This window comes from Rhineura floridana, chromosome 3 (genome assembly GCF_030035675.1).
Source record: "Rhineura floridana isolate rRhiFlo1 chromosome 3, rRhiFlo1.hap2, whole genome shotgun sequence".
Classification (NCBI taxonomy): Eukaryota; Metazoa; Chordata; class Lepidosauria; order Squamata; family Rhineuridae; genus Rhineura; species Rhineura floridana.
Window position 1 is genome coordinate 66,937,875 of NC_084482.1, and position 24,955 is coordinate 66,962,829.

At 43.1% G+C, this 24,955-nt stretch overlaps 2 protein-coding genes across 22 annotated transcripts in view; one reads left to right on the forward strand and one right to left on the reverse strand.

The window, feature by feature from the left end:
- The window catches only part of ADPRM (ADP-ribose/CDP-alcohol diphosphatase, manganese dependent), a 151,383-nt gene that overhangs the window by 108,132 nt on the left and 18,296 nt on the right, over positions 1-24,955 (forward strand). For 15 of the 19 annotated variants that reach the window (XR_009761323.1, XM_061616413.1, XM_061616415.1 and 12 more), the window contains one exon: positions 23,620-23,741. The gene's annotated coding sequence lies outside the window, so the exon portion shown is untranslated. Of the gene's footprint in view, positions 1-13,390; positions 14,705-19,461; positions 20,691-23,619; positions 23,742-24,955 lie in introns of those variants that run through there. The other 4 variants (XM_061616426.1, XM_061616427.1, XR_009761333.1 and 1 more) reach the window with 4 other exon arrangements.
- On the reverse strand, positions 11,398-24,072 carry LOC133380012 (protein SCO1 homolog, mitochondrial). Of its 3 annotated transcripts, XM_061616432.1 has the most exons (7): positions 23,902-24,072; positions 21,224-22,479; positions 19,476-19,566; positions 18,232-18,429; positions 14,156-14,248; positions 13,889-14,004; positions 11,398-12,867 (listed from the first exon to the last, which is right to left on the reverse strand). In XM_061616432.1, exons 2-7 carry the CDS (start codon positions 21,317-21,319, stop codon positions 12,736-12,738), a joined length of 726 nt encoding a protein of 241 aa, XP_061472416.1. In that variant the 5' UTR covers positions 21,320-22,479; positions 23,902-24,072; the 3' UTR covers positions 11,398-12,735. The 3 variants fall into 3 exon arrangements, with proteins under 3 accessions (XP_061472416.1, XP_061472415.1, XP_061472417.1); XM_061616431.1 differs by lacking the exons at positions 21,224-22,479; positions 23,902-24,072 and adding an exon at positions 20,094-20,345; XM_061616433.1 differs by lacking the exons at positions 21,224-22,479; positions 23,902-24,072 and adding an exon at positions 20,126-20,271.

The window sequence follows — 24,955 nt, forward strand, 5'->3', positions numbered from 1 at the left end:
GCTGGGTCAGATCAACTCCTCCCAGCTCACCCACCCAGGTCTCAGTAATGCACACCAAATCGGCACCTTTATCCACAATCAAATCATGGATGAGAGTGGTCTTATTGTGTACCGATTAAACAACAACACACACAGGCCAGTGGGCACAGCAGATGAGCAACGCGGAACCCATCCATGAGAGGAGCGGCAGCAAGGAACAAGGCGCAGATAGCCTTGCCCTCATCTCCTACGGTAATTCACCACATCCCCATGGCTATATTTCCCTCTACCCATGATCACTGAAATTGGGGTGGCATCACCCATGTTCCTCCATACTAAGACTCCTCCTAAACACCTGATATGGACCCAACACAAGCCCACCAACAAAGCCTGCCAGACTCAATTATCCCAGAAGGCCTCTGTGAGAATTGGGAACAGTCATACCCATTCAAACTTTTTCACACAGGGTCCATCTACTCCCCCTCCTGTCTCATACCCAGGGAGGGCCAGCCTTCTGCCAGTTACAGACGCTCACTCTGAAGGCATCTGATGACTTTCTCCCACCATTCAGTTCACTGCACAGGCTCTCACCCTGTGCAGGAACTACAGATGCACCACACTCCCTCCCCACCACCAATCTCCTCTAGATTGGTTTAACAGAAAATTAAAACAAACAGAAAAGGAAGGTAATAGAAGGGGGGTAGTGCCCTCGCCCTCGGGACTCCCCAAGGGGCAACTCCCTTTGGTGTCACCCCTTTGGTGGCAAACCCGGCAGCAGCAGACCCACCACCCAAGGGCAGCTGGGCTTTTATGCCTCCTGACCCAGCCAGCAGCTGATGCAAGAGACTGTAAGATTAACTGCAGCCTCTCTCTGGAGCCAGGGTCAGGCAGGGGGTCCCAGTCCTTGCAGCACTAACCAGGGACTTCAGCTGTCTTGAGAGACAGCACCCCAAAGGAGCAAGCAACAAGCACTCAGATGCTCAGATACTCACTCCCAGGGCATGTCTTCTTCAATCCCCTAGTGCTGCAGCTGTACTATGTAGTTTTCACAGAATCATCATCAAACAAAGGAACAGAACTGGAAAGAGTATAAGGAACAAAAGAAATGATCATGACATGAAATGTTTTCTACACACACACACCCCACCTTACAGCTGAGAGCCAGTGGATCACACACGCCTAAATATATTTGAATTTGTGCCCCTATAGAACTCATAAATGGCTATTTAAATTTCCTGAATTTTTTAAACACGTTTGCAATCTTCTATCACCAGTACACATGTACTTTTCCTCTGAATAGCCCTTATAAAAGGTTTCCCAAAGCTGAAAACTCTTAACAGTTTCTTTCAAAACTGGAAGTATGGTTCAACATGACCACCACATTTTTCAAACCCATTTGTGATAAGAGGACAGCATGCATTGCAACTGCAAAGCAAAATGAGTTTTAAAAAAATTATTTACTGGAAACTCATGTGTTATATCTGTCCTATGAGCTTGTTCCACATGTATTTCCAACACAAATAGCTAAAAGGGCATCTTAATATTAATTTGAGTCCAATTTAACTTTATTTTTTTTAATAGTTCAAGTATTTAAATATTTTTAATCAGACTCCTTAATTCTAGGCAAATTGGTATTTTCTTCCAAATCTTTGTGATCCTCTTACTTTTGACAATGGCAAGAGCCATAACCTCTCTTCTAAGCCAGTGGTTCCCAACCTGGGGGCCGGGACCCCCAGGAGGGCCGTGAAATAATCCAGAGGGGGCCATGAACAGTAAAGAAATGAATTATTTATTATTATTTTTAAAAAGTCTTCACTCTCTCTACACTGTCAGCTCCCCACTGTCTCTGCAGATGACACCTCCCCCTTGCTCCAAGCGAGAGGGGAGGCCTTTTGCTGAAGTGCCAGAGTGTCTTTCAGGCGCACTAAGGGCAGGCATCTGCCTATAAAATACATGGCAGATGCCAAAGGAGGCTGAGGGTGGGGCTACCAGGAAGAAGAGGGGATTACTATCACTGATTCCCATCTCCTTGCGCTGCCGCTACTGGCAACGCCCTTACTTAGAATGAGAGGAGAGGGCTTTTTGTGAAGCAAAAAGAAGCAAGCCTGCAAAGAAAGGCTGCTTTCCCCCTTCCTTCCGGGCAGCCAGCCTGCCTCCCTGGGGGGAGGGGGCCACAAAACAAATTCAGCTTATAAAAGGGGTCCTGTGCTCATAAAGGTTGGGAACCACTGTTCTAAGCTATATACTTAGGAACTCATCATTGGCCCAGACTATTTTTTAATTTTCATCAAATGTTACACGGTTTGTCTTTAGCCTATTCTAATGAGAAAGTATTTGCATCAGACTCAAAAGTCCTTCCTTTCCTCAGCAATCAAAATAACGAATCGGATTTCTGTATCTATTTCTTGTCAATCCCACAGTTTTATTTTTCTTTTACTCCTCTTCCTGCATCATCATTACCCTCCCAAAGCATTAAAAGGAAAACAAAAATAGGGCAGGGCATCATAGTTACTTTCCATCGTGTTCAAACCCAACATCATCATCCTTTTCCCCCCTTGCACAATGCCAATTTATAATCTCCTTGTGAATTTTATTTGTTTTATATATTTTTATTTAAATGATTTCTATACTGCTTTTCAGGATCATAGATTCTCCCAAAATGACATACAATGAAAGGATCACAGTAAAACAAAATTATTAAATTACACAACTAAGATCAATACATAATTTAGCTCAATAAATATAAAGCAGACAGGCAACAGATAATAAAACCATACAAGGACACAGCAGCATTCTCATTCCCAGCACATGTTTTCAACTGCTCTAGCTTACCTTAACCAAAAATTGATTGGGGAGTAAATCAAGGAGGAAATCAAACACAACTCTCAGGGAAAGGATTTTATTAACTGTGATCCTTTCATTGTTTTCCTTTTAATGCTGTGGGAGGGTAATGACGATGCAGGAAGAGGAGTAAAAGAAAAATAAAGCCGTGGGATCAACAAGAAACCTTTCATTAGATAACAGCAATTCATTTTTTACAAAAATCAATGTTATTATTCATAAATAATTACTCCTAGTTTATTGATGGTTTTGAGGGTTTTTTTAATTAAAAATGCAGCAACTCCTATAAGGTAAAGAAAAAGAATGTAGGGATCATAACAGTAAAAGAACATCATGAAATGGTCCTGGAATTGGCCCGTGTCATGTCAAAGTCATACAACTAATTCCATGATATGTAAAATGAAAATAAACATTAGAAAACATAACACAATATAGTGCCATGCAATTATGCATGCAAACAAAAGAGCTGTTAGCATCTTTTGAGTGTTATCTATTGATTCTACACATATTTACACTAACTGCGTGGACCCCAAATTGGATTTATCCTCCCGGCTGTGTTGCTCATACAAGTACATGAATAGAAGGGTCAACAAATAAAAACAAATATTCTAAACATTAGGGAGCAGTTATCTCAGAAACCTAGCCTCCTACTGCTGAGAATTCCATTATATACCACACAGTCAGTCTGGAAACCAAAACTAATACAAAACAGGTAAGATCAGTTGAACCTGCAACAAAATGTTGCAGTGAGAAATACTCCTATTCAGGGTGCCAGCCCATGCCTTCTTTCAAGATATTCCATTGCATCTCTCCCTAACAGACACGCAACCTTCTGTTTTGTGGTGCTGCTGCTGATATATTTTTTTCTACTTCTGTAAACCTTGGAGTTCCCCAGAGCATCCCAGTTCTTTCTCTCCTTTCTTAGCCTCATTTTGGCAGCATATCTAATAATTCAGCACCTGAGTCTGTTAGTATTTACGACAGGAGTATTTATGATGTAGGAGACCAACTTCTTACAGATTTGTGGCATTTTAACACACATACACACACACACACACACACACACTAAAGTTCTAACAGAAATAACTTAAGGTTCTTTATCAGCTTAACATTTTCTCCACTCTACACCAAGAATAGCTCCATGTTTTCCCACAATTTGCAATGGCTTTGAGTGGCCTCTTCTGACTGCTTTGGGTATGACTAAGGCTGACAGACAATGAACAGTGAAAGGATCTGTCTCCTTCCCACTGACTTTGACTCCCTAGTTATTTGTAGCACTTTACGGAAAGTGGAAGGCGTGCCAGAAGGAATCCATTTCCCCCCCTTGGAATGCAGCAGTTGTCCCTTAGTGTAAGAAGATCCCCAATGGCTTGAGCCAAGAAAGTGCTGACAAAAGTGAAACTATTTAAAGGGCAGAGAGCAGGAATGAGCTGGTTTTAGCTTAAGAACAAGATCCCTTCCAAACTCACATCCTCTTGAAGAAGCTATTCTTTATAAAAGTGCTTCTCTAGGCACTTTGGTTGCCATGACTCCCTGCACCCAACTTCTTTCTAAAAAATCCTCCTGTTCTTTATCTACAAAAGACAGACTGTGTCTAATGGTAAGGGGCAAAGCCATACTTGGACTTTGCATGGTGACGTTCATGTAAAAGCCAGACAATATGTCAACAACATCATAACTGGAGCTTGCTGAACTACCATATTCTGCCTTCCTGCAGCAGAGATCTGGTTTCCTTTTCTGTTCCAGCAGCTAAAGAAAAAGGAACATTTCACACCACCACTATGAACAGCAGAGTATCTAATGGTCTTGCATGCTTTCAAAGGCCTGGTCTTTTCTATCAAGGATTATGTCCATGGGAAGGATGATTATGTCACATTCTGTTCTTTTTAATTGCCATACAAGAAAAAATAGTTAGGGACCTCCTCCACTGAACCCCTATTAGCTCTCCCTGTTTGCTCGCTCTCTGAGAGTTGGTTCGCTTGTATATCCTCTGGACCAGCTGACACAGCTCCATCTGCTCAATTAGTGTCAGGAAACAGAATGAAACTCCACACACACACAGTGGCGCCTAGTTGCACTCAGCAGCTATCTGGCCATGCCCCTTCCAATCAAGCTCCTATGGAGGCTTTCAGAGCACATAGTTAGAGCACATGGCTTCAGATCCCTCGTCTTTTTCTCTTCCTCCTTACACCTCCTCTGCCAAACTCCTGTTAGCTCTCCCTGTTCACTCGCTCTGAGAGCAGCTCGCTTATGTATACTCTGGACCAGCTGACACAGTTCCTTCCAGCTCTTATGTTTGGATAACAAGTAAATATTTAGCTTTTTAAGGTGTGTTCTCGGGATGAATTGACATCTATTAGCTGCTCTGTAGATCTGCAAGTGTTCTATTATATGTAATCATGGATGGTTTTGCTCTATTCTTAGTATTTTAAATGTATGCTGCTTTGGCCGTCAAACAGAGAATGTGGCTAGATCTGCATTTTAAGTAAAAAGAGTCTTGAACCTTCAAGTGCTACAGTGGGAGGTTGGCTACTGAAAGGAAATCAATGCATGGCCCATATGCCATTGGGTAGTTTGTGTGTGGCTAAACTTCAAAAGGCTATTGTACCAAGGCATGTGTAATTGAGGGGTAATTTAGCAGTACTGTAGAGTGAAGCATCAAACTGAGAAAATGGTTTATTAATGTGAAAAAGAAATCAGAGGAAACAAAACAAATTTTGATTAAATCTTTGTAGGGGCAACAGGATTTGATATTTTTTCCTCAGATTATACTTTTTGGCATTTCTCTTTAAAAGGATGCCTCAGCTTGCTTTTTTTTGAGAAGGGGGTATAAGGAAAAGTGATCCGATTCCATTGTAGTTGAAGAGGTTATTGAAGCGCACTATTCTTTGAATTTTTTCAAACATGAAACCTTTCTCTTTTGCCCCCATTCTCTGCTCTTTTCTTTATTCGTTTTAGGTTAAAAGCTAATATGTAAGAGGGGGTTCGTTTTTCTAAGTGTACAAACACAAAGAGCTTTATTTTCATTTATGATCTACTTCCACCCCATGCTGTAAGTACAACTCTTTCTGATGCAGTTTTCTCCCCAAAAACTGATTGCAGCAGCCTAGCAAGCTATTTACAAAGCTCCAACAACTGGTAAGCCTTTACACCATAAACTACTGCCCTCTCTTCTCAGAATAAAAGAACTTGTACAGAGCTGTGAAGAATGTGGAGTCCTCAGACAGGCTGAAAAGACTTGGACAGTCCACAGCTCAAGAAATCTATAGCCATTAAAAGATGTAGCAAACTAAAAAAATGCAGAAGACAGCTGTTAATTTGATATTTCTGGGCAAAATTTTAAATGGTACAAGAACATTGAAAGATGTTGAAATTTGTACTCTGCAGTAATGGTGACGTCCTTAAAGCAACTCATTAGATTCCTGAGGTACCTGCTGATCTGGTAGTTCACACACACAGTAAAGGAAAAGGAAATGCTGCATCTGTACAGGACATTCATAAACAGCTGAGAATGGAGGTTAAATTCTGCCAAAGTCACAAAAGCACTTGGTGCAAACTGACCCAAGGAAATTCTTGGTGGACACTTGGAAAAAAAGGCAATGTCTCCTTTAATCTATTTGGCATCTCAGAAACAGAATCTTCTTACATTACAATGCTTCCTCTTGGGGGAAAAAAAAGAATTCTGCCCAGATACATTCCAACCTCTTGGAACTCTTTTCCAGGCACAACCTGCTCAAAACAGATAAATTTGTAAGCACAATAGAAGGTGGGAGGAAGACGCAGAGCAGCCTGCCACCAATACTACTAATTGACCCAGAGGTTTTATCTATTCCAAGTACTCATATGCTGCAAGCATTTTAAACATGATCCTTTGTTCATTATAACTATGATAAGATATACAATGTACAGTACATGTTAAGAAGCTAGCTAAAAAAAAGTTTCCACCTCTTCAAAGTCCAGGCAAAGGCTCACTTAATTTAGTATGCTGCCTAAAAGATCCATCACTGGGGGAGAGGACACACTTCTGCCATTGACAGATTTAAACCTGCAGCTCTTACAACAATGATAATCCGTATCACCTGCAACTGCTGATTTTGTCTGTTAATGAAATTTTAACAAAGAAAAGCACATGGAATTTTAACAAAGAAAAGCACACAGGTGACTCATGCTTTTGAGAAAGAAATCCACTTTAATTGATGTGAGATTTTGGAAGAACACAGGCTCTAGGTTTCTTTCACTTTATTTCATTATATATGCACTGAATACAATTTTAATTGATCAATAGTCCCACTATAAAAATATTCAGTTATCACCTTACCATGTAACTGTGTGCTCTACAGCCATGGCATAAGATATACTAATCATTTCAAATACGCAAAAAAGTGCTTATGCCTGTCAGGAAAGGTTGGCTTGGAAGCAATGCTGAAGCCATGGGACTGAATCAGATGACACTGAGATGCCAGGCAAGACTCATCCCATGAATGGTACCTTCATTTAAGTTTAATTTAGCACCCCGCTCTTCAGGCATCTCTTCAGCATGGCAAGAATACCCAAGGGTGGGCAAAGATTCCAAGGTTCCTGTGACCAACTTTCAGAAGTGGAGACCCTCTCACTGGGACCACATCTGTGTCATCCACGATGACTCCACGAGCTAGAGGGAGCTAGCTCCACGAACTGGAGGGAGCCCCAGCTGACGAAGCATCAAGGCGAGTTAAGCAGCAGAGCGAAAAGAGGGTAAGTAGCTCCCATTTATTCCATTATTAAATTGAAGTAAAACAGCTCAGAGCAATAAGTAATAAGGGCAGCCCAAGGTCACCCTGAGCTAGGAGCCAAATCCTGAAAGAACCTATATCTTAGGAGACAGATCCTAGGAGAAGGAAGCCCATAGAAAGCTAGTTTTCAACACCACCCTAGCAGGAAAGCTTCAGGGGACACTGTAAATAAGGCTAAATTCCAGTCGGAGAGAAGGGGGAAAAGGAAACTCCACCGACACATACAGGGAGAGAGTCAGCTCAGTCCTTGCTAAAAAGGGCAGCTTCAGCCTTCCTGAAACACAACCACAAGCTGTTTCCCTAGGTTAAAGAAAGGTCAGGCTGTTCTAGGTGGGAAAACAACAAACACAAAAGACTTGCCTGGAAGGCGCAGCCCCTTGATTAGATTAAAAGCAGCCAAAAGCTTAAACAGCCCCGCCCCTCGCTCAGGAAGGAAGGAAGCCTGAGAGAATACTAAAGAGTTAAGCCCCAGCTGATAGCCATCAGCCTCAAGTAACACATCATTGGCTGGCAGCAGTAGCTGGGAGGAACCAGCCACACATATAAAGTCAGAGCACCCTAGCGAGGGAGCCTGCTCCACGAGCTAGAGGGAGCCCCAGCTGACAAAGCGTCAAGGCAAGTTAAGCAGCAGAGCGAGTTCAGCAGCAGGGCGAGGAGGCCAGGGCCCCCCACTCTGCCCGTCTGTTCCCTGACCTCAACTAAACCGCAGTCTCCAACCCATTGATGTAATAAACCTTAAACAAAATGATGCAGGTAAGAAGCCAGCAGGGGTGTGGGGGCTTTCCAGTGTTTTGCACCGCCTGCAGCATGTACGACTATCTGCCTGTTGGACAGAAGTCGTGGGTATGCTCTCGGTGCAATGAGCTCCTGGCTCTCCGGGAACGACTTCATTTCCTTGAGGCCAAGGTGGCGGACCTGGAAAAGCTGAGAGAGGCAGAGATGTGTGTGGAGGAGGCCTTCAGGGACGTTATAGCTGTGTCCCACTCCAACGATGATAGCTCTCCTGCTATCATGGAGAACGATGGTCTCGGGGAAGGAGAGCATCCAGCTGAGGAAGAGGGAAACGATCCCTTAGAAGGGACCCATTCCTTGGGGGATGAGCAGCTATCCTCTCGTGCCGAGGATATATCTCCAGGGGCTGGAGGAATCCTTGTAGTGGGTGATTCGATCATTAGGAACATAGACAGTGGGGTGTGTGATGGGCGTGTAGACCGCAAGGTGTTTTGCCTGCCTGGTGCGAAGGTTGCGGATATCGCCCGTCGTTTAGATAGTTTGGTAGACAGTGCTGGGAAGGAGTCAGTGGTCGTGGTGCACGTTGGCACCAACGACATGGGGAAATGCAGCCGTGAGGTCCTGGAAGCAAAATTTAGGTTGCTAGGTAGGATGCTGAAAGCCAGGACCTCCAAGGTGGCTTTCTCTGAAATGCTACCAGTTCCACGCGCAGGACCAGCCAGACACGCCCAGCTTCGCAGTCTCAATGCGTGGATGAGACGATGGTGTCGGGTGGAAGGGTTCGGATTTGTTGGGCACTGGGGAACATTCTGGGACAAGCCGGGCCTGTACAAAAGGGACGGGCTCCACTTGAACCAGAATGGAACCAGACTGCTGGCACTTAAAATTAAAAAGGTAGCAGAGCAGCTTTTAAACTGACTGAGGGGGGAAACCCGACAGGAGCTGAGAAAGGTCCGGTTCGGAATAAACCTCCCCCCTGGGATAAAAACCAAAGAAATGATGAAATTTTAAAAGGGGTAGGCCTAGAAGTAGGCATTGTGAGAGCAGGGGCACAGGATATAAACTCAGAAGAGCAAAATTACCACAGGCCTAACCACAAGTGCCAAAGACACTTGAAGAGAGACACTGCTTACAAGTGCCTGTACGCTAATGCTAGGAGCCTCCGAACCAAGATGGGAGAACTGGAGTGCTTGGTCTTAGAGAAGAGCATTGATATAGTGAGCATAACGGAGACCTGATGGAATGGAGAAAACCAGTGGGATACGGTTATCCCTGGATATAAACTATATCGGAAGGACAGAGAAGGACGTATTGGTGGCGGAGTCGCTCTATACGTGAAAGAAGGCATTGAATCCAGCAAGCTCGAAACCCCAAAAGAGGCAGACTCCTCCACAGAATCGTTGTGGGTGGTGATACCGTGCCCCAGGAGGGACTTAATACTGGGAACGATCTATCGTCCCCCTGATCAAAATGCTCAGGGAGACCTGGAGATGAGATATGAAATTGAGGAAGCATCCAAACTAGGAAATGTGGTAGTAATGGGTGACTTCAACTACCCGGACATAGACTGGCCGCATATGTGTTCCAGTCATGACAAAGAAGCAAAGTTTCTAGATATTCTAAATGACTATTCCCTAGACCAGTTGGTCATGGAACCGACCAGAGGGACGGCAACCCTGGACTTAATCCTCAGTGGGGACCGGGACCTGGTGCGAGATGTAAGTGTTGTTGAACCGATTGGGAGCAGTGACCACAGTGCTATTAAATTAAACATACATGTAACTGGCCAATTGCCAAGAAAATCCAACACGGTCACATTTGACTTCAAAAGAGGAAACTTCACAAAAATGAGGGGATTGGTAAAAAGAAAGCTGAAAAACAAAGTCCAGAGGGTCACATCACTCGAAAATGCTTGGAAGTTGTTTAAAAACACTATATTAGAAGCTCAACTGGAGTGCATACCGCAGATCAGAAAAGGTACCGCCAGGGCCAAGAAGATGCCAGCATGGTTAACGAGCAAAGTCAAGGAAGCTCTTAGAGGCAAAAAGTCTTCCTTCAGAAAATGGAAGTCTTGTCCGAATGAAGAAAATAAAAAAGAACACAAACTCTGGCAAAAGAAATGCAAGAAGACAATAAGGGATGCTAAAAAAGAATTTGAGGAGCACATTGCTAAGAACATAAAAACCAACAACAAAAAATTCTATACATACATTCAAAGCAGGAGACCATCTAGGGAGACAATTGGACCCTTGGATGATAAGGGAGTCAAAGGTGTACTAAAGAACGATAAGGAGATTGCAGAGAAGCTAAATAAATTCTTTGCATCTGTCTTCACAGTGGAAGATATAGGGCAGATCCCTGAACCTGAACTAACATTTGCAGGAAGGGATTCTGAGGAACTAAGACAAATAGTGGTAACGAGAGAGGAAGTTCTAAGCTTAATGGACAATATAAAAACTGACAAATCACCGGGCCCGGATGGCATCCACCCGAGAGTTCTCAAAGAACTCAAAGGTGAAATTGCTGATCTGCTAACTAAAATATGTAACTTGTCCCTCGGGTCCTCCTCCGTGCCTGAGGACTAGAAAGTGGCAAATGTAACGCCAATCTTCAAAAAGGGATCCAGAGGGGATCCCGGAAATTACAGGCCAGTTAGCTTAACTTCTGTCCCTGGAAAACTGGTAGAAAGTATTATTAAAGCTAGATTAACTAAGCACATAGAAGAACAAGCCTTGCTGAAGCAGAGCCAGCATGGCTTCTGCAAGGGAAAGTCCTGTCTCAGTAACCTATTAGAATTCTTTGAGAGTGTCAACAAGCATATAGATAGAGGTGATCCAGTGGACATAGTGTACTTAGACTTTCAAAAAGCGTTTGACAAGGTACTTCACCAAAGGCTTCTGAGGAAGCTTAGCAGTCATGGAATAAGAGGAGAGGTCCTCTTGTGGATAAGGAATTGGTTAAGAAGCAGAAAGCAGAGAGTAGGAATAAACGGACAGTTCTCCCAATGGAGGGCTGTAGAAAGTGGAGTCCCTCAAGGATCGGTATTGGGACCTGTACTTTTCAACTTGTTCATTAATGACCTAGAATTAGGAGTGAGCAGTGAAGTGGCCAAGTTTGCTGACGACACTAAATTGTTCAGGGTTGTTAAAACAAAAAGGGATTGCGAAGAACTCCAAAAAGACCTCTCCAAACTGAGTGAATGGGCGGAAAAATGGCAAATGCAATTCAATATAAACAAGTGTAAAATTATGCATATTGGAGCAAACAATCTGAATTTTACATATACGCTCATGGGGTCTGAACTGGCGGTGACCAACCAGGAGAGAGACCTCGGGGTTGTAGTGGACAGCACGATGAAAATGTCGACCCAGTGTGCGGCAGCTGTGAAAAAGGCAAATTCCATGCTAGCAATAATTAGGAAAGGTATTGAAAATAAAACAGCCGATATCATCATGCCGTTGTATAAATCTATGGTGCGGCCGCATTTGGAATACTGTGTACAGTTCTGGTCGCCTCATCTCAAAAAGGATATTCTAGAGTTGGAAAAGGTTCAGAAGAGGGCAACCAGAATGATCAAGGGGATGGAGCGACTCCCTTACGAGGAAAGGTTGCAGCATTTGGGGCTTTTTAGTTTAGAAAAAAGGCGGGTCAGAGGAGACATGATAGAAGTGTATAAAATTATGCATGGCATTGAGAAAGTGGATAGAGAAAAGTTTTCTCCCTCTTTCATAATACTAGAACTCGTGGACATTCAAAGAAGCTGAATGTTGGAAGATTCAGGACAGACAAAAGGAAGTACTTCTTTACTCAGCGCATAGTTAAACTATGGAATTTGCTCCCACAAAACGCAGTAATGGCCACCAGCTTGGATGGCTTTAAAAGAAGATTAGACAAATTCATGGAGGACAGGGCTATCAATGGCTACTAGCCGTGATGGCTGTGCTGTGCCACCCTAGTCAGAGGCAGCATGCTTCTGAAAACCAGTTGCCGGAAGCCTCAGGAGGGGAGAGTGTTCTTGCACTCGGGTCCTGCTTGCGGGCTTCCCCCAGGCACCTGGTTGGTCACTGTGAGAACAGCATGCTGGACTAGATGGGCCACTGGCCTGATCCAGCAGGCTCTTCTTATGTTCTTATGTTCTTATCCCCAAAGGCCTTTAACACACTGAGAGAAAAATGTTCGGTCAAGTACTTTTGTTGGATAGCATCCAGATCCTTATTTAATCCATTTGAATCTTAGCCTGTAGATGCAGCCTTAGCTAAAACTTCAAGTGCACAAGGAAGGTGCCAAGACAGATTACTTGCACAATACTTCATCCAACTAATCACATCTCCCTGCACATTACTGGCCGCATTTTAGTATCAGCCTGCCTGATAAACAGCTTGCTTTCCTTGTATCTGAAACCTCCCATCCCCTAGTTCTGTTTATATTGCCTCATGTGTCCAGCGATTGACGCAGCAATCTCAGAATTCGTCTTGTTTTGGCCATAATAATCAACAAAACCTCCATCTGGTCCAACAAGGTACATTATGATGGTGTGATCCACCTGCAGAAAACACAATACAATTGAGGATACAGTGGGAAGTGGTTAGCAGGGCAAGTTCTGGTCAGCAGTAGCCCACTACACTGATCAAACTGCCGCTCTATATTTCTTCACAAAACCAAGTAGCCTACTGATGCTACTTTTAGTTAAGACTTCTTAAGTAAACTTGCAGGTAGTGTCAGTTTTATGTCACTTTTTACCAAGATGTCAATTGGATAGACTTTTGGGAAGTGAAACCAACAAAGAGCTGGCACTACAGGACAGCTAGATTCTAAGGATCAGGTATTAAGATCTAGATCAATTAAAAATGCTGCTTGAAACAGCACAGAGGTAATATTAGCCATATAGGATATAGGTTAGGTATGTGTCATTTGTTATCTAGCTCCCTCTCCTGGCTAGATTGTGCAACGTTTCCCCATTTTTATAACTTGCATAACAAACACCTCCCCATATAGAGTTCACATTGGGTATTCTAATAAAAGAAGTTGGCTGATAAAAGATGGCATACCTGTTGGATTTTTTTCAGACCACAACATGGTGCTATCAGGACTGGTTAATAAGAAAAGGCAAGCCCGGATCCTGCATCTTGAACAGCAACACCAACCCCAAAGGCTCCTTTTTTAGGTCTACTGCTAACTGCCAAGTTGTTTTTCAGCTCAATTTAAAATGGGCACCTCTCAAAAACTGCTCCTCTGCATGCACAAATGGAACCCTTTAAGCTTGTTTCCCACAAGAAAAGCCAAATGCTGAAAGACTGCAGTTTCACATGGAAAGCCTCCTCGTTATTAATGAACTATGTATACCTTCCTCCAGTACTTCCTGCCAACCCTTTCATCCTTCACTTCCCCATCCTCATTTGGTTCTCCCCTGATCACTCCTTCAGCACAGGCTTATCTGTAGAACACCATCTAAAGCTGCCTTATCCACCTCTAAAATTATAATGTTCAAAACATTTCTGCAGAGCTGACTAGCTTTATCAATTCTGTAGCATAACTGGTAAAATTACATGCAAAACGATACTTACTATGTAATCATTGTCTTCATCTTTTGGGCCGGAGCTATAATAGACACGATAGGCTCGAGCCACCTGATCAATCTGGTCTTTTGTACCCGTCAATCCAATCAGCTTGGGTGAAAACTCTTGAAGAAAAAAGGAGCCAATTAGTTTAGACTACATGAAAGATAAGGGCCCAAGTTCTGCCCTTCTGTTGTGGGAAAAAGCTATTCTGGTCATATGGAGTTGAAAGATATAGAGAGCCAAGACATCATCAGATAAGGAGGCTAACATTACCTTGAACATATGCAGCAACAGCTTCTTTACTATCTCTCTCCGGATCAATGGAGATGAAGAGTGGAGTGATGTTTGGCAGAGACTGGATCCCATCTGTCACCATAAAGCATGATAATTACTATCCCAGTAACTGACCTAAGACCACCTTTGCGTTCAAACCCATATGATACCCTAAAAAGTCTAATTTAATTATAGTCCAGCTGCAAGATGATGCTCTTATGGGATGCCTTTTGGGGGGAAATGCAACATGCATTATAGATTTTCTCTAAATATTGAAGTCGTATCAGTTGCAACACATGCCCTAGTTGTTTTAACATAGCTGCTACAACTGACATGTTATCTGTACCAGTACAACAGAGAGCTTCTAAAGATAACGGTACTCAGATCACTAACATTTGGTGCATACTTACTAAGTTTTACTCCTTGTCAGCTATGAATTGAGATGCTCTATACCAGCCTTTCCCAACTATTGGGCCACCAGATGTTGTTGGACCACAATTCCCATCTTTCCTTACCATTGGCAATGCTGGCTGAGGCTGATGGGAGTTGTGGTCCAAAAACACCTGGTGGCCCACTAGTTGGGAAAGGCGGCTCATTGGTGTTCAACAGGTAAGATTTGACCCATAAGGTCAAGAGCTGATGTAGGACGGGTTGCAACCATGGTATCACAATATTCTTTTGGAAGTAGGAAAGGAGAAAGATGGACACAGATTGTCTGGATTTTACTGATCTTTTGGAAGGAAAAAAGGGAGAACCTATGATAGTTAGGGGTGTATGCGTGACAGTTGTTATGAGGCCCTGGAGCTTGCCGGACTAGAATTCCCACCCCACACACCCTTCTGTGTGACTTGTTGTGCAATCCTGAGGCACTGTGTAAGGGACTGCTCAAGGCCATGTTAGGAGTAACAAAAAGAACCAAGAGAAATTGGAATAAATGTTATCTTCTCCTTGGCAGACTTCCCTCACACCTAGCAGAGTTATCCCATTGTTCAAAGTATTAGAAAGTAGCCTGAGTTTCTCAGGATCAGCCAGAAATCATCTCAGACGCAGACCCCTCCTTTTGCAGGGGGGTGAGAGAAAAAATGTCATTTAAAAAGAGAGGAAGGGGGTAATGGTGATCTGAGCTCCAACACGTGTAACAACGCTCTCAACACAGGACTGCAGGGAGAGAACCAGGAAGGGATTTTGTGTCTCGGCACAAGCCTTGAGACAAACAGAATCCTTCCTGTTTTGGGGCCAGAGCTCTTCCACATTGCTTCAGCTGTATTCAGCTGCTCACTCCTGGGCCTAGGATAGGTAATCTCTCCTACCTGTCACTCTTTATAGTAATAGGGTCCTTTAATCTCTTTAGTTTAAAGTCATGAATGGGTTAGGATATTAATAATTAATGTTGCAATGCACCCAGTAATTTTGTAATGCTATTCTTCTCTTTCTCTCAATAAAAGAAAGCTTTGCTTTAGTCTGGTTTGGACCTGCATTTCTTGGGTTATGCATGTACCATTTAGGCACCTTTCAGGACAAAGCGGTTGTTTTATCCCTAGCAAAAGATCCCCCTCCTCTCAAGGAGGTGTGTTTCATGGGACATGTGGGTGGCAAGTTCACATACTCGGGTTCCGAAGAACATGCGTCGTAACACAGTCAAGAGAAAAATAAAAGATAAATACAGCACCTGCTTTTAATTTTAAGTCGGTGTTAAAGAGGGTCTTGAAAAGACTGAAAACCATTGCTCAAGAATCCCAACTGCAGGCCACAGCTGGAAGGCCCAATGCATTTCTAAGAGTCACAGGAATCAATATTTGCAGAGTCAGATTTTTATATTAAAAAATCTCCCCCTCCCTGGTTTCTACCTCTCAATTTTGGAAAATTCTTTCAGAGGGCCAACTGATAATCCATGAAGGTTACATAACAGTCTGCAGAGACATTTTAAAAAACTGACCCAGGGATATAAGCCTCCCTATACAACACCAAGCTTTGTGTCTATTCAAAGCATATTTTAATCGTAGTTATTTTCTACTACCATTTTAATGGATAAAAGGGAGAATTTAGAAACTAATGTAAAGGAAGGGGAACACAGGAATATAGAGGTGGCAGAAGATGGCAGACAGGGAGAGGAAGGCACTGCTTAACATAAGGAGATTAGGAAAGAAGATTAAATAATATAAATAGGGATATTGTCAGCTCAAGAATACTAAGTGGCACAAGTAGCTCTACCTGAAGAAATTTAATTATTGCCTATAAGTCTACTTCTGCTTCCAAGAAATATATTGCAACCAAGATGCCCCACTTCAGCCATGTGCAATCTGCATAAATTATTCCATAGCAGTCAAGAGACATTCTAGCAGATGTGCACTGAAGCACTATAGAATACCAACACCCATATACTTAGGCTAGAGGCCCAAAATTAAATATGGAATTCAAGCTTCTGCAGCATATGCCAGAGATGCTATCCAAGGCACAGTAAAATGTACAGCCACTAGGGGGCAGCTGACACCTTTTATTAAGGGCAAAGTAGTACACTGTATACAAATCGAGGTAATTTCAGGTCTCCAAAAGGCAGAACACCACTCTGTATAGTACATGACATCCTATTCTACCAGTTTATATAAAATACTTGATTGTTTCTTGTCTCCCTCCCATTACCAACATAAACTCATCGTCATTTTTAAAGCTATCTATACGTCCTTTTGTATCCAATTGTTGGGAATTGTCTCTCTTAATTCCCACTCATGATTTCTGCTCCTCCAACTCTATCAACTATCACTAAAGATCTCCTGGCCCCCTAAGTGATTGGTCCTCTCTTCCTTGCTGCCCCCTCCTTGAACTACCTCAAGTGGACTTGCTCCTTGAACATGGTCATGATGTCACTGTCAGGACCCTTCCTGTCAGGATCCCACCTCAGGTGCCACCTTCTAGGATCCCGACTGTGGTTACCGCCTTGTCACGGTCCCACCTCAGGGTCCTGGTCTTTAAATGGTTCTCTCACCAGCTCTAGCAAAGATCTCTCAAGATTCCACTGCTAGGCAGCACCACCAGTCACTCCCTGTAATTCAATATGGCCTTGAGACTGTGCCTTAGTCTCCTCCTGGCCTATTGATACTTTGTGTCTGGGTGCACTTGCAGGCCACAACCCCCCTGTATCATTGTGCCTATAAAGAATACAGCCCTGGGTTGCTCTGGATACCTGATGATGTTACACTATCTCTTCACCTCTGCCACCATTGATACTGTTTCCCAACCCTGGTATATGCCCCGCCCACCCTTCTGGTCTGTGTAACCCAGCCAAGGATCAGGCATTCTGGTAAACCAAGAAATATTTATTTATATACACAGGGAATAACAAGATTACTTAAAGGTATTGTCAACAAGCATGTGGTTTCATAAGTTGCGTTACTCTTTATGTTTCTAGCCATCAATAACCTGCCTCATTACCCGCCTAATCCAATCCAACCCACAAAACCATCTGCAACCTCCCTCAGAACTCCCACCAACAGAACTCTCCACAGCTCTGTCACCCTCTCATTTATACCTTCAGACACTCAAACGCTCAGCCAATCATAATACAATATTCTCCAGCCTTCCAGCCCATGTACTCCCCCCTCTCACTCAGTCTACTTACCACATATACTCTAATAAATCCGCACTTACCATATTTACAGTAATATATATACAGGGACATCACAGTCACCTCTCTCCCTTCCTTCAAAACCCTTGTTTTCTGCAGCCACGTTTTAAGTACAAGTTAAAAGCGTTTACCAATTCTTCCACACCTGTCTTGCTTCCCCTACCACCCTTCCTATGCTTTTTTCTGTCATCTATTTCAGACCGTAAGCAGGGACCCATCTATGTACCTTGTAAGGCACAAAGTGCACTTATTGTGTGGTATAAATACTGTAATGTGTTATTCTGTCTCTTGCCATGGGGATAGCAGACAAATTTAATGAAAAATCTCTTCAATACAGCAGACACCAATCCTGAGCAAAACATCCTAAAACAATTAAAACAGAATGGCTGACAATGAGGTTCTTCGACATGGAATTACTTCAGGGAGAGTTCAGGTTTCAGTATGGCTTACTTACCAATTTCATCAACAGCTAGAACCATTTTTTCCAGTTCTTCTGGGCAAATGTCAGGGCAATGTGTGAAACCAAAATAGATTAACACCCATTGGCCAAGATAGTCATGATCTGATTTTGGCTGTCCCTGATGATCAATGAGTGAAAAATGGCCTCCCAACAATGGCTTTCCAAGAGATCGTTTTCGCTCCTTCTCCAACTCTGAAATCAAACCACAGAGGAACGTTACCTGCCTACAGCTCCTATATAAGAGGCTGTTTAGTATTCTCCCTTCCTTTAGTTTAGTTTAGTTTGCATATCTCCTTAGAATAAGAACCTGGCAAAGGCCAGAATTAGTTGAGGGGGGGGGGAATTTAAGATAAGGAAAGGACAGCAAGGAGAAATAAATGTTACAAAATAGAAGTCCAACAATGTGAGATACTGATTAAGAGATCAGTGAAGAATCACCTGTCTCAAAATGAGAACAAGAAATCTAAACGTAATCTTCAACAGCCAAGAACATGCACCTTTTTGTGCTGGGATTTAACAGTTTAATTTTGTACAGCTTTTTCACACTATGCAGGCTACAGCAAAAAAATGTAACATTGAAAATTCTGAAAAAGTCAGTAAGACCAAAAATTTTCAAATTCTCTCAAAATCAATATTCAAAAGGCTTCCAATGATTTCAAGATCATTTTTGTCCTCCTTTGTTGCCTTTTCACCCAAGTGATTTACAACACCCTTTGGGACATGCTCCCTCCCTTTTTTGCCTTCAGTGCACTTTTCTCCTCGCCAGAAACCCCTAAAACAGTTCCCTAGTTACACCCCAGAATGCTCAAATGGTTGCTTAAGAGGTTCTAGTGACTCTGAAAACAGTTATTTGAGAACCTCTAGTATATACAACAACAGAGATAGTGATACAACAGAGAGGATTTTGGACATGGGAAGACTTAAAAAATGAGTCTGCATTAACTACAGTAATAAAAGAGTCACCTTAATAAGTTGGGGACAAGAAATAGAAAGATACTGGGTAAAAGCTTGGAGAAATGGTAACAACCTCTTAGGATCAAAAAGCTTTTCTTCCCTACTTTTTTAGACTTTTAAGCACCAGTAAGGGTGGTGGAGATACAAGCCTGGGTAAACTACACTGGCTTTATCAGACCCGTGTGCAAACATTCATAATACCGGGAAGGAACATAATGACTTTGCACCTGTGTAGTAAGATGGCAAATTAGTTTTCAACTGAAGTGATTGTAAGTTTTACATACTTTCTTCTTTCTCTTTCTTGAAGAGTTTCATTGCTGCTAGCAAACCTCCTCCAATAGCACAAGTAATTGCCAGAGACTTCCAAGTTACAGGCTACTAGGAAAAAGAAGACAGAAAGAGAAAGCAGAAATAGAAGCAAGTGCATAAAAAAAAAGGTTTGCTCAAAAAGCTAATACCGCAACAGCTTTTGCATATTCCCTAATTATCTGACCTCCTCTCTCTACCTTCAAATACAACATTTTTTTAGAACTTAATTTTGTAAGCAAAACCTGTCTTCTTTCACTGCAATTGTCTTACACAGACAAGAAAAATTTTCAAACCCAGGACAGCTAAAAGCAGTAACTAAGGTCCCCGGCTCCTCTTCTGTAGATACGGAGTTCATGGCAGTTCGAGGGCTCTGTGGTACTTGGCAAGTCTGCAAAAGGCAGAAATGAATCAGGTGTCGCTTTTCAGCCCTGCACTGGCAGGAAGACAAGACTACCGAGAACCAGCCGGACCGAAACGTCCTCTTCCCTGCAAAATTTGCACGTGCCGACGCCCCCCCCCCCTTTCTTCTGCAGCCGCCGATGAGCCGGGGGAGGGAAGGGCGCCTGCATACTCCCCGTCCATTGAGCGCTCACCACCAGCACCAACGGGAGCAGGACTGGCTCACCCCAGGTTTTCTGGGGCCGTCTCGTGGTTTTCTGGCCGGCGGCTCTATAGCCAAGGATCGGGCAGGGCAGCAAGGCCAAGTATAACGCGGCGACGGTACTCGGAGACCCCAAACCACCAGCGGCCGGCACCACAGGCGGAACGCCGCTGCCATCCTTCTTTCCAAGGCTCCTGGAGCCCATAGAGATAAGACTAAATGAAGAATGACACAGATAGGTTGAATTTCCGGGGGAAATTGAAATCTGCCAGTATAAGCATTGGCCAATAATTCTTTCAGAGACCCTCTATGGACGAAGAGCATGCCTCATTCTATACCTCGGCAATTCTTGTGGTGGAAACGTTCAGTATTTTGTACTGGCTGTTAGACTGAAGAGCCAGTTCACGTAGTGGAACTATGTGTCTCTATATTTGTCTCTCTGCAGCTGGTACAACGAAAGTGGGTCGGGCTTTTTTTTTAAAAAAAGGAAGTGACGAAAGCATACCCGAAGAGGTCTGGCTTCCGTTGAATCCGGGAAGTAGGTCTTGGCCCTCACCAGCTCAGGTATCTTAGGACAGGCATTTATGAGGTAAAATGGTTTCCTTTAGTTAGCCTTGACCCCTCGATTCAGAGACAACCTTGCCCTTAATCATGCTTACACTATGACGGACTTGTGTCTATTTGACTTCTGTGCACCAGGGGTGCGGAGCCAGCGGCTCTCCAGCATTGTTAGAGCTTCACTCCCATCAGGCGTAGCCAGCATGGTCAATAGAGGTGAACACCATCTGGTGGAGCACAGGCTTCCCGCCCCTTATTTGCATGGCGATTTCTTTATGATGCCGCTGTTAATAAATAACTCCATGGTCGTTAATTTGCTTCATCGTTTTAATTATATTGACTCTAATATTTGTTAAGAACTTCATTTTTTAAAAAAAAACAGGACTTGTGCTGCATTTTCATTTATTTATATTTTATTTAGTAAGATTTTTATACTGCTTAAAAACCTCATAAGTGACTAACATAAAACAAAATAAAGTATTCATTTACAATACAGACATAATCAAACATTAAAAACCAATTGACATAACATTTATCAAAATATAAAGGCAAAAGTTTTACAACCTTTTTCTCGATGTAACATTGACCCATGTCGGGAGCCACAGGAGCACTCCAAACAGTAGTTGGATGCTGTGGAAGTCCCCTCCCCTCTTCCAACATAGCCCTGGAATGCCCCTTTTTGAGACCTTACTGCAGCTTCCACCGGCACCCCTTCCACAATGCTGGGCTTCCCTGGCAGACCCCTGGCTGAGCTGGGTCAAGGGGCCTCTACTGGCAGAGTCCGGCAGAGCAGAGACCCTACCAGCTCAGCTGGGGGTCCTCCATACAACTCCATACAACTCCCCTAAGCCCAGTGTAAATGCGAGTTGGATTTTGTCCTAAGTCTGGTTCTCCAGCTGCAACTGCAGCAAAAGTGGACTTTGCTTATATATGCTCTGGTTACAACCAAATGAGAGTGCTCTTCGTGGGGCTGCCTTTAAACATAGCTCAGAATGCAGCTCTCTTGTTGCTTGTTGTGACCAGGCACTCAGAACATATTACACCTGTACCGTACCAGTTGTATTGGGTTCCTGATTGTTTCAGGACAGCTACTGACATGCCAGCTACTGAGAACACTTGGGTCTCAAGTTAGAAGCTGAACAAGGAGCACCCCCAGACTACAAACTTGATATTTTATGCAACATGATCCAGGATGGATTGAATAACTTCATCTTTCAGAATTGACTCTCAGTTAATTGATCCTCATCCAGTCAGTTGCTGATTCCACGCAGGGATGCAGCAAACATCTGTGGCCTCACCTGAATCCAATGTAAAAGAGAACAGAAGGAATGAGTGCATGGGGGTGGATGGTGAGGCATGGAAGGGAAGAACCACATGATTTGGGTAAAAAATGTAAATGGCCTGCCTTCAAGTTGATTCCGACTTATGGTGACCCTATGAACAGGGTTTTCACGGTAAGCAGTATTCAGAGGTGGTTTACCATTGCCTCCTGAGGCTGAGAGGCAGTGACTGGCCCAAGGTCACCCAGTGAGCTTCATGGCTATGTGGGGATTCGAACCCTGGTCTCCCAGGTCGTAGTCCAGCACTCTAACCACTACACCACACTGGCTTTGAGTAGCACTGAGAAAAATAATGGGCAGGAAAAGGCAATAGAATACTGACTGAAAGGGACCAACAGGAAAGCTGAACAGCCGAGAGAGAGAGAAAGAGACATCACCAGACACTGCTGCCAAAGTAGGCTCATTAATGTGCTCTCTCCCATGTTCAGCTGGATTTCCATAAAACTTCCACCACTTGCATTCTCTACTTTGCCTGTAGATCTGTAAAAGACCAAGAAGTAGATCAGACTCTTCCATGAGGGAGGTTCTTAGGAGTGATCTTGGTGACCACCCACCCGTGGTCTTCTTTGTATTCCAGATAGTAGACAGAACTTTGACAACCAGGAACTATACCAGCTAGAAACTTCCTGGAAGGCAGTTAGGAATCCATTGGATTCCATAAGCCCTAGGGGACAGTCTATCCAAATGGGCCCAGCACTCCTGCAGAGGGTCATAGCTGCTGCCACTGTCAACATTAATTTTTTTTTGTATTTTAAAAAATTAATCGGGAACACTTTAGTTTTTTTAAAAAAACAAACCTCTGCCATACATAAAGCAACATCTATCAGTTGCTTCAGAAGACATATCTTTTTGTCCACGTTTTCCCTGACTCAAAGAATTGGATCCTTTGGATTTTATGATGTATTTTTGTATACAGCTTAGAAATGTTAAAATATTAAGCAGTTTCCAAATGCTTTTAAATAAAAAATATTTAAAAAATTATTTAAAACACCCAGTTCATCTAATGGATTAATCTATTAAACATTGCAGTCCCAGTTTTTAGACATTTAAAAGTGCAATCTATCTGCACGAGAGTCTGCGGTGAACAAGGCTTCTGCATACAACTGAGAAATGAACTGGGGCTGGGTAGAGATAATATGAGGAGACAATTCTGTAGACTGATGCTTGATGCGGCTTGAGGGGTGTTTTGCACAGGGATTTTCGACTAGAAATATTGGGCTAAGGCTGTCATAAGTAACTATTTCTCTCAGCCACATCCTTTCATCCTTTCCCAGCTGCAATATAAAGATAGACTTAACACCGGCATTTGCAGGACAATTAAAAAAAATCTTTAGGAATGTATTTAAAATATAAAACATAAAATCATCTTTTGCTGCTACCTTCTGGTTCCGGATGAACACGTCGCCAACCCAATTCCAGCCTCGCTAAGCCTCGATTTCTCAGTTGTCTGTGGGCAGCTCATACTCCCGAAGCGGGGCTGGGTGGGTTGGTGGGTGTCAAAAATAACCAGGAAGTTTAGTCTCTAGACAATTAGATTGTGACTCTAGAATTGCCCAATGGTTTCACCCACAGACTACTTTAAAAGGTCATTGTTTAAAATCCTTTCGGTCTCTATGGCAGAGGGAAGACAGCAGGAGGCGGGGCAAATGGATCCGGAAATAAAATGACGTTGACAGAGATTTGTTTTATTTTATTTTGCCTGAGGACAAATTGGTTTCTGGCATTGTTTCCTTATAAACGAGGTAAGAGAGAGAGAGAAAGAGAGAGCTCGTTTCCATAGTAACGATGTGGGTACTCTGCAGACACTCCCCCTCCCTCCTTCGGTGGTGTGCGTGGGGCTTAGGAAACAAATGTGTGGGGTTGTTATACAAAAACCTATAAGCGGATGGGCTATGTACAAACCTTTTTCAATAAAAGTGGGCCAGGCATTGACGATCCCGAGGATTACCCCACGTCCAATCCGTTGCAGTGGCAGCGGGCCGGCGATCTTTGAACCCCAACAGCCAGTTTGCCTGATAATGGGAAGAATTTCCCAGATCCAGCTTTTGCGATTTGGAACCTTTGTGATGTTCGAAGTAAACAACTCTATCCATTAGACTGCAATGGATGTTCTAGTCATGCTGGACACTTTATTCATTTCCGGGTCAAACAAGAATGTCAGGCAATTAATCTCATAAATATTTAATATAAACACAGTGGGAGTAAATTCCATTGGTATCAGTGGGGTTTACTACTGAACAGACATACATAGGATTGTGCTGCATACTATGCCTCTTAAGTATATTTGCCAGCTGATAGAAACTGGGTAGTTTAAGAGGAGTTGTTGCTTTATCAGCTGTAGCAGTAATCTTTCCCCTTGAATAACTAAAAATAGCAACTACTGTCCCTGTTTATCAAATTGTTTTGATAGTATTATTAAATAGTTTGAATGAAGGGAAAGGGCTATAGCTCAGTGGCAGAACATCTGCTTTGCATGCAGAATGTCCCAGGTTCAATCCCGGCACCTCCAGGTAGGGCTAGGAGAGAACCCTGGAGAGCTACTGCCAGTCAGCATCGACAGTGCTGACCTAGATGGACCAGTGGTCTGGCTTGGTATAAGGCAGCTTCCTATGTTCCTATACACCCAACAAATCAGAATGGGTGCTTATCACTGTCAAAACAGTGACAATCCCCAATTGTCCTATGTTCCTAAAACATATAACTCAAAGTAGTTTCCCTGACCCTGGTAAAGCTACTCTAAAGTAAGACTTAGAGAATTGTACCTGTGCAGCCTATTCCTGTGCATTTTCATTCAGCAATTTAGTGGGACATTCTCCTAAGCCTTTATCTTTTTCAAATATTACATTTTATTCTATCAGCTTTATAGAAGTCCAGCTTGTCCAAAAAACTGCTAATGCTCCCCAACAGTTGTATTTTAATAACACATTCATAGGCATTCATACTCTCCCTCACCTGC

Coding starts and splice junctions, on each gene's coding strand:
- LOC133380012 (XM_061616431.1), bottom strand. CDS start 20,306: ATGGGCTCCAGGAGCCTTGGAAAGAAGGATGGCAGCGGCGTTCCGCCT. Junction 19,567..20,093: donor TGCTCCCGTTGGTGCTGGTG/GTGAGCGCTCAA, acceptor TTTTCCTAGTAG/CCTGTAACTTGGAAGTCTCT. Junction 12,868..13,888: donor ATGAAGACAATGATTACATA/GTAAGTATCGTT, acceptor TGTTTTCTGCAG/GTGGATCACACCATCATAAT.